We start from the raw sequence: 17,943 nt of genomic DNA on the forward strand, positions 1-17,943 counted from the left end.
TTTTGTCTACAGATGCCAACGATAACAGTCACAACAACAACCTTAAAGACTCCATTTATGCACAGGTGCGTTATATCTTTTTAATAGTTAACCCAATAATGTGATAGCATTTATACAGTGAGTTAAAAACACTAGCCTTGAGAAATCGGAGCTTAAAGGGAGCACGTGAAGGCAGCACAAAGTAAAACATGCCGAATCAGCTGATGGGGAGATTGAGCACTGATGAGGAAATAACCCGTGGATGAGTTTATAAATAAACTGATCCAACTAAACAGATCACAATCAAATCAATATCATGAAAAATAAGAATATCAGAAGTTGTAACATTTGACTAGGTTAAAGGTGAAATATGTGAGCAAAACAAATGTTTGCACCAAAATAAAACATTATATATGGTCATTTATATGCATTTATTTTATTATTAGAATTAACATATATTTGGAAATATTAAAATTTTTAAAGGTTTCTGTTTGAAGTGTCATAACAGTTCTGTTGCGGTCACAGATGTGTCCACTAGATGGCAGAGCTCTCACAGTAAACAACCTAATAAAATAATGTACATAATTTAGTGGTATGGTGCATTTTATTTAGAAGAATGTTAATCTTGGAGAAAAGACAGTGTCAGTATGGGTGGCTTTAAAGTTAGTCAAATCCTCATCTCGTATATTAGACACCAGAAGTAGAGCTACTGAAATATGGCGTTGTACCTTCTTAAATGCATTAACAGGAGCAATGATACGTTAAGTCTTCAGGGCAGTACATCAATACCTCAGGTATGTGTGTGTGTGTGTGTGTGTATGTCTCAAAGACAGATAAGCCTTTAAAGGGGAACACCAGCTGTTGCGGGTGAGACAAATGTTAAAATCCCTTAAAACATATCGAGTGTCCCACCAAACCTGTTTTTTTTTTTTTTTAACCCCACACCGTGAGAACCTTTAAAGCATGAGCGTTAAATAAGACTTCAGGATACAACGGATACACTTCCAGAATGGTATTTTATTTCATGTTGGAAAATGCAGGAGGGTGTAGTAGCCCCCACCCTAGGGAGAGAGAGAGGGTGCAGGACGGGGTCAGGACAAGGCAGACACGGTGACAAGAGAGAGAGAGAGACTGGGTATGTGGACGGTAACTTCTTATGAAAACATACATTTATAGTTTGCCTTTGCCCTAATGAGAGAAAACCTTTTTTTTTATTTATTAATTACTTGACCCGTACAATTGTTTGAATTTTTTTTTAAACCTCAAAAGCAGCACAGTTCATTTATTTCATGCCACACAACTCAGTCCATAAAGTGTCATCTTGATCTTTTTTCTGTAAACAAAGACGCAGAAAAATGAGATTGTGTCAGTCTCGGCACAATAGTAGTGTGTCCAATTACAAATATGTCATTCAAAATAGGATTGTGAACACATGTTCGGCTATGTCACCACTCCTTGTATTGTGTCCGGTCAGATAGCAGAGGTGGGATGGACAAAAATAAATCGCCGATAGCAAAAATAGCATCTACTTCCTCTTCTGGCAAAGCCCCCCTCTTGCACTTTGTGTGTGTTTGTCTCTTTGACTGTAATAATAAAGTTCAACCTTATACAAAAATGCACCAACTGCAGTGGTGGGACTGGGAGTATGGTTAACTAATTAATTTACACAAGTATTGTACTTTAAAAATTATGAGACTGAAAAATCATTATTTTTTAAAAGTTTCTTTGTTTGGGAAAACTTTTAAATGGGCTGTTTTGCATAAAAAGTACTTTAGCTTTTAATACTTAACATTTTGCAGGAAATATTAAGCTTAAGTTTAATTCTGAAAGCAGGAGTTTCACTTGTAACAAAGTATTTTTAGACATATACCACTACTTGAGTGCTTTAATAAATTATCTGAATATTTCTTCCACCACTTAAAAAACGAATAACCGACCGTCAAGAGTATATTGTTCCAACTATGACCTCTTGTTTTTTTCTGTGATTTCCCTCCAGTCTCTCTCTGTTAGTTTCATAAAATAAAACTTGAATCCGACATCCGTTCTGTCTGAACAGATAAATGAGTCTGTATCTCAACTTCTTCTATCATAACTCCCTGACATAACTTAACTTAAATGGATTCATGGTAAAACTGGAATTAAAACCATAATCTTCCAATGGCAAATGTTGTTGTATGGAGCCAATCACTTGTTTGTTAATATCTTTGTTTAAACACTTACTGAGCGATCGTACACAATACACACTATGTGGATGTCACCCAGTAAACTGCAGACATTCTGGTCTTCTGACCTCAACACTGGAAGGTCTTATTATATTTTGTTTTAGTGGTTCTGGTTCCTGAGTTTAGCGGCAAAACAGCAGTAAGAATTGTGGGTAATTTTACAGTAACATGGACGGATGGAGGGGGAATACGAGAGTGGCGTAAATTTGAAATACCTCCACGAGAAACGAACAAGTTGTGACACAACAAGACCTATCGGTAAAATACAATCAGACATAAATACAGTCTCTGTTCAGTGCTTGAAGCTATAGTGCGTAACTTCTGATGTCCCCTCTGAGTAATTACAATAACACTGTCGGCGCATCGACATATGTTAAGCCATCGTGATTGCGCATAGATTTTATACCTTCTGCTGTACGTGCAGGTTTTCCCTTAGCAGTAGAATCAACAACTGAAACATTTCTGTGGCACTTCTTGGGATTTGTCTTAGCTCCTGCGCCAGTGTTAGGGGGGGCAACACCAGTTTGTTAAATGCTGCCATACTGAGAAAATACAGAAAGATTTTTATGGAGCTGATAGCCTTTTATCAAATTTACTGATTTGGCGATGGCTTGAATGTAACTGACATTCAATTATTTATGAAAAAGTTACGCACTATAGCTTTTAAAGCAGCGGGTTTCATTTGTAGTTCTTAGGTGGTTCTTCTATCGCCCTGCTCTTCTCCATCCTCCTCATCATCATCATCATCATCATCTCCAAATGTCGTCTCCGTCATGGCGACCAGTGCGTGCGATCGTGCCGCCACCTGCGCTGCGAGTGCCGAGCTAAAGCTGAGGGCCTGCGAGCCGTGCAGCTCCGTCAGCCGCTCCATCACCGTCACGGCGGGCGCTTTGGGCTTCAGGAGGAAAGAGTCCAGGTCCAGTCCGTTCTTCTCCCCGCCCCCTTCCTCCACAACGCCATCGTATTGGTGCAGCTCGGAGGCCCCTCCCCCTCCTCTGGCACACACAGACGTGGCCATTGCTTGGCCCAAGTCGCCTTCCTCTGCCTCCTGTCCACAGCTGAACTCAGTCAGCACCACCCCAGGCTCCAGAGTAGAAGTAGAAGTAGAAGGGTCAGGTCGCGCCCGGATGTCACCTCCGTCGTCAGCTTCCACTTCCTCCCCTACTCCTGGGTTTCCTGCCGAGCGTTCCGATTCCAGAAGGTGGTTTCCCTCTCTGTTGACCGATTCTGCTGATTCCAGAGAAGTCGGAGCGTCCGCAAGGTTGGTGGGAGTGTCGGAATTATTGCTGTGAGCTGAGGCAGCAGCTGCAAGAGACAAGAAGAAATGTGCAGTTTTTAGGGTTGAACACACCCATTGATTTTTATCAAAAAAACTGGAAAGGGACGTCAGAGTTGCTGTGCTGGCCCTGTTGCCACCACGACCCTAACACTGGACAAGTGTCAAATCATGGACAAGTCATTCACATGCCCCCATGGTATGAATGGAAATGAAAAAAAGTATTAAATAGGTATAGTACAGGTTGGGCTATGGGAAATTAATGAAAATGTGCATTTTTCATTGTCTTTAACACAATAAATTGATAATGATCAAGCAGATTTAGCTAGTAATACAAATCTGGGAGAACAAAGGAATGACTTCTAGAGAGGGGATGAAAAAAATTATCAATGGACCACCACATAATTTTCCAGTGTACAGTATATAAAAGAGAAAAAGGACTATACTTCCCCATAGAGACTTGCTATTTGCTCTTATATTAAATACATTTAAAAAAATTCAGGAATATGAACAAAACACGCCCAAACTCAAATGATGACATGGGCGTGGAGCGGCATTGACATGAGTCAGTGCTGCAGACCTTGGTCGTTGAAGAGCATCTGCTTCCTCTTCATCCTCTCCCCGTCCGACGCGCGGAAGCCCAGAACGGCTTTGAGCTCGGACAGGACGCGGCGAGACTCCTCCCTCTCTCTCTTCTGACGCTCACGCTCCTCCGGGGACAACATGTCGGTCCAGGGGGCGTGGCCTTCACCGTCAGACTCCGAGTCCGACACGTAGGCCTCCCATTCCTGGTTAAGAGTGAGAGAACGGGATGGAAAATTACCGTGACAAGTTATTTGAATTTTAAAAGCCATATTGGTGCAGGAAGCTTTACTGTCTGTGTTGGGGTAATGTTAGGTGCAAATACAGTTAAAGGGATAGTTCAAAAAAAATTATTGTTGGGACTGGTTTATTTACCACGTTATGTGAGGTTGCAATGTTTATCTTCAGGCTGTCGGCGGAGGCAGGCTAACGCTACTCATTGACTAGCATTACTTGAAGTAAGCTAATTAGCGATGAGACAATTTCTTCTTCAAAAAATGTGCGGAAAGTTAAAGCAATGGTTTCTGTCGCCTTGTCTTGAACCCAGAGAGTGAGGAAACAAGCTAAAAAATTAAATATTTTGAATTGCTCCTTTAAATACAGGTGTAAAGGTGTATTTCTTACCAGCTCTTCTGGAACAGGGTCTTTGTCCAGGATCAACGGGTAGGACGGAGGAGCGTCAGGAATGGCGGGGAGAGGGGGACCGCACTGCTGCAGACCCTCAGCGTTACCTGCAGAGATGGCGTGGAATGGAATCACGTCATGCATTGCAACAACAAAAAAAAACACATGACCTCAATGGCTTGGAGTTGGAGCTCGGTCACTGTGTTGAGTATTAAAGGTCTGTTTCTTGTCCTGCTTCCTGCATGACTGGCAATCGTCTTGAGTCATGGTAAAGGAAGGAGGAAGTCTGCGCTAAAAATAGGCCCAGTGTAAACGTGGAAACCAGTGTACTACTATAGGGGGTGTCGCTGTTCTGACTTGTCTATACTAGGTGATGGGACAATGAGAAATACAGGACAATATGTATCGTGACCTAGCACTGAACCCACAAGGCCTGCCAATAAAGAAACACAGTATAGATTTTATAGCACATAATAGACATTTAAAGGGACAGTTTAACAATGTTAGGAAAGTGGATTTTGTTTCACAAAATCTATTGTTGTTCCTCAGTCGAGTCAAGGGTTGAAAAACAGATTGTAAAGCCCACTGAGGCAAATTGCTTTTTAGGATATTGGGGATATATACATAAAACTAATCTGAGTTGATTTGATTTACCCGTGGAGAAAGCCTGGTTAGCGGGTTCCTTTTGTTTCCAGTCTTTGTGTTAAGCCAAGAAAAGCTATCCATACTTCGTAACGGATGTGAGTGTATTAGTGTAAATCCTAGAAATGTTGAACTATTCCTTCAAGTTGTTTGTATTGTAAGTCGAATTAATACTTAATGTCATCATACATTATATTGTTAGTTGTATTGTTGTTAATGGTTAAACTCTAAATAAATACATGTATTGTCTATGTATTAGAGGGTGTGGGACTCAGCTCACCGGGACAGGTGTTGTTGGCGCGCCTCAGCATGCGCTGCACCTGGCTGAGTGTGTCCTCCCAGCAGCCGCTGCTGGCCTGCATGTGAGGCTGCAGCTGCTGCAGACGCTCACTGATGTCCTGGTAGCCTTCCAGTGTCAACTCAGCCACCTCCTTAGAAACCATCAGCTTCTCCAGGTCGTCCTCCAGGATGATCATCCTAAAGAGACACCACAAACATCTCATCAAAGGAAAGGGCATTCAAAATAATAACTATGGAAAACAGCATTTGTTTACACTTTTGGTCTTGTTTGCTGTTACAGGTCATTCATGATCTTCAGAGGGAAAAAAATCAACTGATATATTAAAGGTGCACTATGCAGTTTCAAGAGAGGGGGATGATCTGTTTACGTTTGCAGAACCTGCAGTAAGTTTACAAAACATATTTACTCAACATGTAATTCTTAATATTGGATAATTCTAACATCATATATCAAAAACAAAATTATTTTGAGGAACCTGGAACCAAATGGAAGCCTAGAATATGTATTCAGCTATGAGAATATACCTAAGAAAATGTTTAGTATTCTGACACATCCAAAGCTACATAATAGTGCACCTTTGACATTTAAAAGTTCCTCATAGGATTTAAATTCATATTTGCCAAAAATAAACAAATAAAATAAAATCTCAACCAATGGGAAGTGTAGAACGAGGAATGTGTGTGTGTGTGTGTGTGTGTATGTGTGCGTGTGCATATGAGTGTTTGTGTGTGAGTGTGTGTGTGTGTGTGTCTCACTCGCTGAGCAGCGCCTTGAGGTGCAGCTGCAGGCTCCTGATGGAGGTGTGCAGTGTGTTGAGTTCCCTGCACTTCTCACGGGCCCGTCCCGTCTTGTCCGACCCCGTGCTCCTCAGCTGGGTCTCAAAGTGCCGGTGGAAGTCGTAGCTGCGCTGGACCTCGCCGAGGCAGCTAGACAGAGCGTGGTGCAGGGGCTCGGTTACCGCGGCAATGGAACGGTGGAGCAGGGTGGGAGAGGGAGGGGGAAGAGGTGGGGAAGAGGATGGCTCTCTCTCTTTGGGTGCAACAACCTCCTCTGACTCTTCCTCTATTCTCTGAGGTGAAAGTAGGAGAGCTAGTCGACGGTAACATTCAGAGCTTTGGCCCACCCACAGCTGGAACAGCATCTGCAAGAGGACAACGACAACCAAAGTGAGTGGTATAAGACTTTTATCAACGCCAGGACCTCATATACACATTTACTGTTCAGATATGAAAGTATTAATATTTGTATCTAACTCTTGAGGGAAAAAAAGCAAATGAGCTTTCCCAAAATGTAAAATCATTACAAAATGTCTTGATCAAGTAGTGTAGTATATATTTTTAGTATAGCTTTTACTTTTTCTTAGTTTGATTTGTTTCATGGAAAAATTGCACTGAATTTCTACCTCAATTTTGTTGTACTTACCCCATTTAGAAGATCAACAATCAGGTTGTGGATCACACATGCCCTATAATGCTGGGGTTTGACATTGTCTCCCCTTCCCACTCCTGTACTAGTGCCCCCTGTGCCAGCCCCCCTGCCCCCCCTGTCACTCCTCACCTTGAGGGCGGGTAGACTGTAGTCGTCGGTCAGCTCCTGCGCCTGCTCGTCCCCCAGGTGCTCGATCCCCAGGCCCAGCCCCAGCTCCTTCAGAGGCACCGCAGAGACGTAGTTCGTCACATTGTCGATCTCAGAGTTCAGAGGGAACGTAAAGGAGGGGTCAAGGATGACACATCATACTTCAAAACTATGTGTGTACTTATATTTGTCTTAAAAGATTACCTCCATAGACTATTTTAGTCGCTTTGGCTCCTAAAGATATGTGGAGTGCGAGTAAACATGTTCATGTGTAAGAGAATTTTCATTTTATTTTATAAAAAAAAAATGGGTACATTTGCCTTTGACCAACATTAAAGTCCCTAAGTCTATGGAAACTGACATAAGGGTTTTACGCTGAAAATGCAATATTGGGGTGAAGCCCAGTCTTTCTCTGCAGATAAAGGATATGCCTTGAGCATGTGACACGTGGCCCTTCGCGAGGCTCTGAAGGCTGAACGCAGCGCCCGGTACAAGGCCTTCCTCAGGCCGATGAGGTGCTGCCCCCGCGGCATGGCGCCCGGACCGGCCCTGCTAAAGGAGCTCGCCGCACTCACCCTGTCGAGCAAACTTGACAAGTGAAATGTGATACAACTGTGGAGACGTCCCAAAGAGGTAGAGGGGTCACAAATACACACATATACACACACAACACTGAACGCCACAAACACACACACACACAAAACACTGAACACCACATAACGAAAAGGTGACACACGAGACGAAACGAGACAGACTCTACACCGGCGTGAGGGAACAAGACAATATGACATGCTATGAAAGGAATAGTGAAGACATTTTAGAGGGAGTTGCATAATAAGATCGAGAAAAAAACTCTCTTTTTGAGTAAGAACTTATGGAGCTAGAGCTGGTTAGCTTAGCTCAGCACAAATACTAGAACATGCAATGGTCAACATGCAATCCATTTTTCCCCTATAAGAGTAGGAAACAGCTAGCCTGGGTCTTTCTAACGGGTAACAAAATCCACCCACCGACACCTTTAGAGCTCAATAATTAAGACGTTGCATCCAATTCCTTTAATTGGCACAAACACCAAAGTGTAAAAAGGAAGTGCTTTTAGGAGGATTGTGTTACCCTAGGACAGAGTTTCCAGTCTTAAAGCTATGCTTAGCTGAGCAACTACTGGCTACTGGCAAATGTGAAGCCAAACCCCAAATTTAACGTAGACGGACGTGAGAGTCATATCCATCTTTTCATTCAACTATCAGCAAGAAATCAAATAAGTGTATTTCCAAGAATGTCAAACTATTAAACTTACTACTGTAGTGATTGAAGTACAAATGATACATTAACTAGCTAGAAAAAATGCTATAACTAGACACACAGACAGAGACAAACGGTGGTCTATTATAGGTGCCACATAAATCATCAAACACCTATTGACACACTACACGAGGAGGTAAGTTAACTAAACCACTACTCTATTGCCAACTAATGAGTGATTTAAAGGTGGAGTCAGCAATTCCGGAGAACACTTTTTGATTAAATCAGTGAATATCCCCTCACAATCCGCTACTTGGCTGTACGCGCTGGGAAATAAATCCAGTGTTAATACACAGCCTAGGTTCTGTAAACGGGTATGATAGGAATGATAGGGAAATGCACATTACTATTATGTGATTGGGTGAAATGGACGTATATAAAGAAATTAAAAAACGATCATACTTACAGTGTGAACCCTCTGGAGATGACCTCGGTCTCCTGCACCAGGCGCAGTGCTTTGCGGGACAGTCCTGTCAGCGTCTTGCCGTTGAGGACCAGGCTTTGAAGCTGCATTGCCCTGGTGTGGACGTCTCTCTGCATACGGCCGCGTCTCCACAGCGAATAGCCCCTCAGACCCACCCAACCCAGCATCGCTAACCCCCAGGGGGCCGCAGCCAGCGACCACGGGCCGTCCCATGCCGAGCACAGACCCAAAAGCACTGCAGCAAGGCCCACCAGACCAGCCACGTCCCTGAGCGAAGGAAACAGGAAAGGGGATTCTGATTAGTGAAGCCATTGTTGATGTAAAGCCGTAATCATCCAAATAAAAAAACAGAAAAGAAAAGCCTGGTATATTTCACTTCGTGCAATGAATATAGAATATATGAAAGTTAACTTTTTTTGAATGGACTTTTCCATGATGTTCTAATTTTTTTTTTTAGATGCAACTGTATTACAGTTTAGATCCCTACAGGGACAATCTGTCAGTTCTACATCCTGTCAATGTTAATTAATGATGAAAAAAAAAAGATTATCTCAACAGTTTGAGAAAAATAAGTGAGATCTGAATGGTGTTTTTCTTTTCTTTTTTCAAACATTATTTTTGTTTTGCATTTTTCAAGACTTTTTATTGACAGCGCAGAGAGACAGAGATGGAATGGGGTAGAGAGGGGAATGACATGCAGTGAACGACCACGGGCCAGATTAGATTTCTTTTTTGAATCTCATTCTCAATTCAATTCCCCCCTAATGTAAATGTGTGTGTGTGTGTGTGTGTGTGCTCTTTCCCAACAAACGTACCATATTGAGGGCGTGGCTATGAGGCTAGGCCTGGGCAGGGCGTTGGCTCGGCTGGAGGAGTCCAGGGTGAGCAGACTGGGGTCCAGCAGCTCAATCAGCTCCACGTCCTCCTGCAGCAATACATCCTGCTGCAGAATACAGCTCACCGAGTACTGGCCAAACACACAGTCCTACCAGAGAGAGAGAGAGAACAGGTCAAAACTCCACAACACCTACATTTTTTAAATGTTTTTATACCGTAAGTATTTTTATTGGAAAGCATCAACAACAACATCAACCTATACCACAAATGGTCAACATGCAATCCATTTTTCCACACTTTTTTCATCAGGATAGAACAATACAAAAATAAACAAATAAAAACCCTTCTATTAACGGACAGAATAAATAAAAGGTGACAATAACTTGAATAAAACGGAGGTAACACAGACAATGCTCATTACATGTTGCTCATCAATAGTATGACACTTTATAAAAAGATTTATCAATTATTTATTGTCTATTATTCTTTTGTTTTGCTATTTTTTACTTGTTTAGCACTTTGTAACTGTCTTTTGAAAAGTGCTATAGATTGTTTTTTTATTTATTTATTATAAAAGAGTTTTCTGAGAAATAATCTGTCTTTAGACAATAAAAGAGGGTGAAGCTCCTGGTTTGGGTGCCAGCAGCATTCCTTGTCTGTTTCCCATTCTACGTACCAGCTGCTGGCCCAGTTTGTGAGACGCGGCCGCCTGGTGAATGGGACTCCATCTCCACAAGGCTTCAGCCAGTCTGCATAGGCGTCCTCCCTTCCAAACACACACACAGGAGAAAGGTTGGATTATATTGCACATTTTCTATTTCTTTCAGTTTTTGATACCACTTTTTGTTGCACCATTTAGAATGTATCTATTGTATATATTACTTTTTTTTAACTGATTGCACCGTAGGTCAGAGAGAAACATATTTTCGATTCATCTGTATGTCTGACACATATTGCAGAAATTTACAATAAAGTTGACCTGACTTCAATATGGGAAAAAAAAGAGACAGCTGAACACTTGAATAAAAAGATTCAGGTCCATGTGCGTCGGAGAGAAGTAGTTGGTGCCACACACTGTGTCTGCTTGCAGAAATAGAACCAACTTTATTTATTTATTTATTGTACAGACACAACATTTGGATTCAAGCGGGTCTTGGAACATATTCCAGATAAAAATACTAAATGATTAATTGTCCTACAAATCTTTCAGGCATTTTTAGTGTGCTTCTTCTAGCTTGTGGTTCATCCACTAACAAACAAACAAAAACACACACACACACACTCACGGTCTAAAGGAGTATCCCAGGAGATGCTTGAAAAATGCTTTCAGGCAGCAACAATACAAGCAATGTGTGTTTGTAGAATTGCTCACTCTCCCTGTCTTATAAAGATCGGCTGTTGCGCAAAACCACATAACAGCTTCAGTTTTCATTAAATTTCCATTTTGGTTTTTGAACTGAACGTTTACATTGTCAGTACAAATAAAACTCAAAACTGACGTAACGGAAGGATTCTTTTAGTTCCAGATCGTCTTACACAAAAACACACAAAAACACACAAAAACACACACAGTCTCTGCGCTCTGAGGCAAACCAAACACAACTAGAGAGGACACAGTGCCCTAACATTTTAATGGGCATTGACATTTCGAAACTCAGGCTGTGTGAAAGAAATGTTGCAAGTGTTAAGAGCCTAAAAAAGAATTGGAACTGTGCACACATAATCATGAATAGGATCTATTACTCAGTAATCCTGCTTAGTGTTTGGTGACGCCCGTGAGACGCTTTGTTAAAAAATAAATAATGTGTGGAGGATTTAATAATGACACAAAAGTTTGTCCTGTTTCTGTTGATGTTATATAGTTTGTTATATGTTATAGTTTAATATATGCGACTATAAAATCCTGTCGAGTGTGTGTGTGTGAGTGTGTGTGTGTGTGTGTGTGTATCCCAGTTTGCAGCAGATGCATGGGGATATTGATTCAAACTGGGCAGCTGACCCCCTTTTTTGGGGCGGTCAAGCACAAGTGTTATTAGTCTGAAGGCCAAAGTAGTATCGATTACTGATTGGAGACAAAGGCTGCACTCCAATACGCATACATTCCCTGCTATTTGGTATAACAGAAAAATATTTAGGATTTCCCAATAATACATATGGTCAGATGCAGCATGCTGAAAAATACCTAGATGCCCCGCCCCCTACTAAATCCAGTTGTGATTTTTTGTGTGGAAATCAGCATGCTTTTTTTGGGCGATTTTGAACCTAAAATCCACTGCAGCAGGAGTGACGCAAACATCGACTGAGCCTCTGAGTGAAAACAACCAGGGATGCAATGGATGCAAGAGGCCAGTTCAAGGCGCAATGTTATGATGAAATAAATAAGTGAAAGTATGTCCGTACTGTATGCAAACTACAAGCTTTTTATGATCAACTGGAGTGTGTAGAACGCAGCGTAAGCATTTGGAATGCAGCGTAAACTTCAGGCCTGGGCATTCACACAACAAAGTAGGCCAAAAAAATCTGTTCAGACTTCTCTGTAGTGTGTAAGCAGCAGCTGATCCCAGTCGATACTACCACATATTATGTAAACCGTGCCTCAGATTAACTCTCTCTCTCTCTCTCTCTCTCTCTTTCTCCTGCATGATATCCTGGAACAGTCTGCTCTTGCTCATCAGTATTCCTCCGTTGTCACACACAGAACAACACACCGGCTTACACACACTGCTGGACTGGACTGATTGCTACAGTGTGATACCATACTGTCTGTCACTTCAGTATGAAACTAAGCAGAGTTGAGCCCAAAACAGCTTGCACGGCTCTGTCCCAAAAAGGTAACGAAATCCACCTACCAGCTTCTGGGATTCTAATCATTTATGTTCTGCTTCAAAATATAAATAAACAACTGACTTGACCTCCAAATGAAAAGCATTATCAGATAAAGGAAATTCAGACACATTGCACATACTGCTAATGTTGTATGTGAGCTGTGTTCAGTGACACGGTTTTGGCTTTTTAAAATAACGTGAACAAGTTTTTTTTTTTTTTTTTTTTGGTGCCTTGGCTCCGACTTTATCTGAACTCCAGGAAACAACCCAAAAGCTTTCCTGTCTCATCCGTACAGCTCATCCTCCTTTACTCCTTGGAACAACATAGGAAGCGCCATGACACGTACGGAACGTTCCTGAACACGGCAGACTTAAAAAAAAAGGGATTTCCTGTCGCAGGGGGAAAGAGAGAGAGAGAGAGCGAGTCATGTGAACCCAACCGTCCCACTTCACTAGTCGATCTGAGTAACAGGTCGACTCAATCTACCCTCATCCACGGTTTGATCTATGCATTCATAGTAAATATTTGCACATGATCATCTACCTGTCCGTGGTGTGTCTGCACAATAAAAATATTTAGTGTTAATCCATAGCCTAGGCTCTGTAAACGGTTATGTAAACAAGGGGAGCCAACAGTAGCTAGCAACATGCCGTTTACAGAGCCAATGCTGTGTATTCATTTCGTCAGCGCACAAACACAGTATGGACAGATAGCGGACCGTGAGGAAATATTTAGTGATTTTGACAATAAAAAAAATGTTGCACACACGTCCATTAAAAAAAAAAACAGGCATATAACACATGTGCAAATATCAGCAAAAGCACACCATGTTCACAGAGAGAAAGCAGAGCATGTAATCACATTTGGGTTTATCTCTTCTATCTCCTAAAAGCGGAACAATTGCAGATAGAGATTCAAGAGGTTTTCTGCTGTTGTGTGCGATTATTGAGTAAAAAAACGTGCAACAAAAATACCTGCATCTGTGTGGCGAACACCCTTGTTGTTGCCATGTCTTGTCTAACTGAAGTGTAGCATATACAGTAAACCAGTGCAGACACAAAACAGTTTGAGGGGGAGTGTGTGCCAATATGTGTCACTATTTGGAGTCAATAGTCAAATTAATTAATTTCTGTCTGACTGCATCGGTCTGGCACACACACACACCCCCACCCACTCAAGAACGCGCACACACACACACACACACACACACACACACACACACACACACACACACACACACACACACACACACACACACACACACACACACACACACACACACACACACACACACACACACACACACACACACACACACACACACACACACACACACACACACACACACACACACACACACACACACACACCTGAGGCAGTGAGTTAGATTGTCTGAATAGTGGTGGTTATATCATCTACAGCTGAAACAATAATGTTGAATGAATCAAATGAAAATGTGTCTGCAACAATTTCAACAAGCTGAGTGACTGTTTAAGTCAATTTCAAAGCAAAAACGTCCACAATTCACAGCTTCCGTCATCTCAAAAAGCACATCATTTGCTTAGTCTTTCATTGTAATCTCTTGAATATTTCTAGATTTGGATTATTATTTTTTTTTTTAAATGTCAACTCATGCTCACATTGTATAGACCAAACAAACAAAACAGAAATAGCAAATTATACAGAAAAAGAAGTATTACTTGGAGCCCTGATATGAATTTTTATTATTTTGTATAGTAAATTTAAAATATATTTTAGGGTGATTATGTATGGAATAGTCTTGGTCAAACCAAAAACAATGCAAGTCTATTTTAAGCACTTATATTTCAGATAAAAGTCAAATTAAAGTTGCGATATAAGAGCAGAATTAATGGCTCTTTTTCATCAAATAAACTATTTGATTTATTTTAGGATAATGCAGAAATGTGTTCTATTTTCTGTTGAGGACAGGTGAAACTTACTGAAGTTTTGTGTGGATCTTGGTCGGGGGAGGTGGGGTCTCCCTCTTGTCCGCCATAGTCGTCCTCCTGTGACGCGGTGGGACATGCCTCAAAGTCTGTGTGGCCTAAGTCGTGCAGGTACTGGAAGAGAGGAGAGTTCTGCAACCAGAAAGAGAGACAGATTTAGGGCAGTAGTTCAGGAATGATGAATGAAAACTAGATACATTTAAGGTGGAGTCAGCCATTCTGGAGAATCCTTGTTGTCAAAATCAAGTCAATATCTATCTCCTGGAAAAGAATCCATGGCTCATACACAGCCTAGTCTCTGTAAACACAAACAGGTAGGTTGATAGCTTTAGTGGGCCCTCTTTGTTTACCTATAGGCTGTGTATTACCACTTGATTTTTTTTCTAGAGCACGCACACAGAGTACGGATAGGTAGCAGCAGATCATTAGGAGATATTCACTGATTTTGACTAAAAAGTGATTTTGACAACAAGCATTCTCCAGAATCGCTCACTCCCACCTTTAAATAGTGCCATATGTTATGTGAATGAACACTTAAGAGCCTTTGTTGTTTATTTATTCAATTCAATTATAATTAATCTCCATTTTTACCTTGCTATATTAAAAAATGTAATCCTGTTTTACTCAACATATGGGGTTTTTAGTTCATAGGCCCAATAGAACATGCATAAGCGATTATGCAAAATGTGTACACACAGGATGGGATTGTGAAGGTAACATACATGGGTGGTACATGTATAGAGATGCAAGATATTTCTGATTGGCAGCCTGATCTTCTCTGCCCAATATTATTACCAACATTATTAATCTCTGTTTGTTGTTGTCCTTTTTTCATTTTATCTTAATTATTTTCTATATATCTTTTTACTCAAACAGAAAATTACGTATGCATATCGTGCTGTACAATGTACTCACATTTTGATGCCAATAAAAATTCAAATTAAATAAATAAATAAAATAGTGCCAGATGAGCAGAGAGGAAGAGAAAAAGAGAGAGAGAGAGAATGCGGCGATTAGATTAAAAAGTCCGATCAGGATTAAGCTGACACTCGATTCAGATTTTTGCCCTGGTTTGTCCCAGCGTGAACCCAAAAGGTGTCCCGTATATCTCATCTATACTACCGTACTTATCATGTTCCGTGCTGGAAGGAACAGTGCATAAAGTAAGGTGCCTTCACGCCTGTAAATCTGTCAAATCAGCAGAGTAGACAATCATGCACACACCCACCCCTCCATATATGTGCACCCAAACATTCCCTCTGTTCTGCATGGTGACTGGACTTAAAATAATGCAGGCCAGGCACAATTCATTCATGATGATGTAACAATCTTATCTTATTGTAGAGGGAGGGATAAACACATGCTAATTCTTTACCCGTTACTGAACAAAGAGAGCTTATAGTTTGAAATACTAAATCAGCCATGACATAAGCAGAGAAAAAAACATCCTGTACTAGAATTTAGCTATAAAGATGCCTGACCCATTTCTCCACCAGCTGCAAGTACGACATTACTCTTATGTAGATAGATAGATAGATAGATAGATAGATAGATAGATAGATAGATAGATAGATAGATAGATAGATAGATAGATAGATAGATAAACTATGTACCCTCACTGTTTTGTTGCTTTGCCTTTTACTCCATTTTTTAATCGTTTCAAAAACCCCAGTCAGATTTCTCTGCCCTTATGACGTCACAAAGTCAGAAGCCACGCCCCCATTACCAACCATACTTAGCACACCTGTGATAATCTCCACCGCCAGCTTCCCCTGAATCTAGCTGCCAGTTCAACAAAAAAACAACAATTATATTTAGGGCCAATCAGAGCAGACTGGGCTTTTTGGAAGGTGGGGCTTTAAGAGATGGGCTCTAAAACGGAGCATTTCAGACAGAGGCTGAAAAGAAGAGATTTAGCAATGGCACTGTGAGAAATATAAAATTGTTTTTTGGACAATACACCATGAAAACAGTTTCTAGCAGAAACATTCCTGCACTTTCCACAACAAACAGGTAGAAAACATGCAACATCTTGTAGCACCCCAACACACACACACACACGCACGCACACAGTGATCATACGCTTCCTCACAAAGTACAGTCTGCTCTGTCTGTCACTGCCTGTAGACAGCCTCCATGTTACATTTCCAGTCCATTACAATTGTGGCATACGATACACTGGTCATCTAGAATGATAGATAGCAGTCAAGACAATTCAGAGCTACTCACATGCATTATTGTCACTGTCGCAGTTCATGTTGTCACATCCAGACTAGTGTGTGTAATATTAGTGAGTAAGTGAATGTGTGTGTGTGTAGGTTTTTCTCCATCCAGAACCGACGCATTGGATCCGTTCATCCCCACCCCACCAGTCTACAGTCTAGTAATGATGAAATAACAGCAGCAACAATGCGCACACTTGCCCCTTCAGCTCAGCAACCTCTCATGACCACCAAAGCTCCTTGGCAATAGCAGCCGGCCAAATATGTGGATTTGTTTGGGATTTTCGAGGCATGGCAACAGGGCAAGAAGCAAAGCAACGGCTGCTTATGTGAAGCTAGCAATGCCCCCACTAGCTCGCCAAGCTAACCCAACGTCCAGCTATATTTACCTCACAGAAACTCGAGAGGTATGACAAAGCATCAGTTACGAGTTTCAAATTTCGGGCAATACAAACCTCAAATACCACATCTTCATCACACTCCTCAGTCATTGCTCTCCGCCATCTACACGCAGCCCGTTGTTAGCATTGTAGAGTTGTAGGCGACAATAGTCAGGAGTGACAGCGGTTAAGAAGTTGCCAGCAATAGTTAGCCCGGTTGCTAAATTGGCGCATAAAACTACAATTCCCATAGTACACCGCTTCAAACCGCTGCTTTCGTGCTTTCCTCGCGAGCAACGAATGTGTGCTCGTGCCCATTTGGAGCGCCTCTGGTGGCCGCGCGAGGCAGCGGCACCAACCGTTTGGAACGCTAGGAGAGGAAAGAACGCGGAAAACAGCCAGTACAGTGCCAAGGTATTCCTTCAAAATAAAAAACACATATTTTAAACAAAATGCTCTGAAAAGAAAGAAAAACACATCAAATCAATGAACAACATTTACTAGTATTACAATATTAAATTTAACAAATTGTTTGTTCTATTTATTTTCTTAACTTCATATTCCTATACCATTGGGTTTTTAATTGTTTATATTGCTATATCTACTTATATATTCACATCTATATTATACCACCTGTACACACCTCCCCAAATTACATTATTATATTTGTTTGTACAGTATTTCATTCGCAGTCTACATTCTATATAGGCTTGTTAAACTTCATATTGCATTTGAAATGTTTTGCACTATGAAACTCGTGCACTTTTGTCTTCTTATCCAGGTC

At 41.3% G+C, this 17,943-nt stretch overlaps 1 protein-coding gene across 1 annotated transcript; it reads right to left on the minus strand.

Annotated features, from left to right (window-relative positions):
* Positions 1-989: 989 nt before the first annotated feature.
* Positions 990-17,364, minus strand: vezt (vezatin, adherens junctions transmembrane protein). Its single transcript, XM_080051353.1, has 12 exons — positions 17,235-17,364; positions 14,552-14,689; positions 10,441-10,530; positions 9,743-9,912; positions 8,910-9,194; positions 7,631-7,789; positions 7,184-7,331; positions 6,382-6,767; positions 5,606-5,802; positions 4,684-4,790; positions 4,058-4,265; positions 990-3,506 (listed from the first exon to the last, which is right to left on the minus strand). The coding sequence occupies exons 1-12, from the start codon at positions 17,268-17,270 to the stop codon at positions 2,893-2,895; spliced, it is 2,538 nt and encodes an 845-aa protein (XP_079907479.1). The 5' UTR covers positions 17,271-17,364; the 3' UTR covers positions 990-2,892.
* Positions 17,365-17,943: the final 579 nt, after the last annotated feature.

The sequence above is a fragment of the Ammodytes marinus genome (assembly GCF_949987685.1).
Source record: "Ammodytes marinus genome assembly, chromosome: 22".
Taxonomy (NCBI): Eukaryota; Metazoa; Chordata; class Actinopteri; order Uranoscopiformes; family Ammodytidae; genus Ammodytes; species Ammodytes marinus.

Bases quoted from the DNA above. Each gene is read 5' to 3' on its own strand.
- vezt (XM_080051353.1), bottom strand. From the start codon at position 17,270: ATGACTGAGGAGTGTGATGAAGATGTGGTATTTGAG. The intron at 7,790-8,909 runs GTAAGTATGATC...TCACTTGTCAAG, and splicing joins ATCTCCAGAGGGTTCACACT to TTTGCTCGACAGGGTGAGTG. The intron at 5,803-6,381 runs GTGAGACACACA...GTGTCTCTTTAG, and splicing joins CTCAAGGCGCTGCTCAGCGA to GATGATCATCCTGGAGGACG.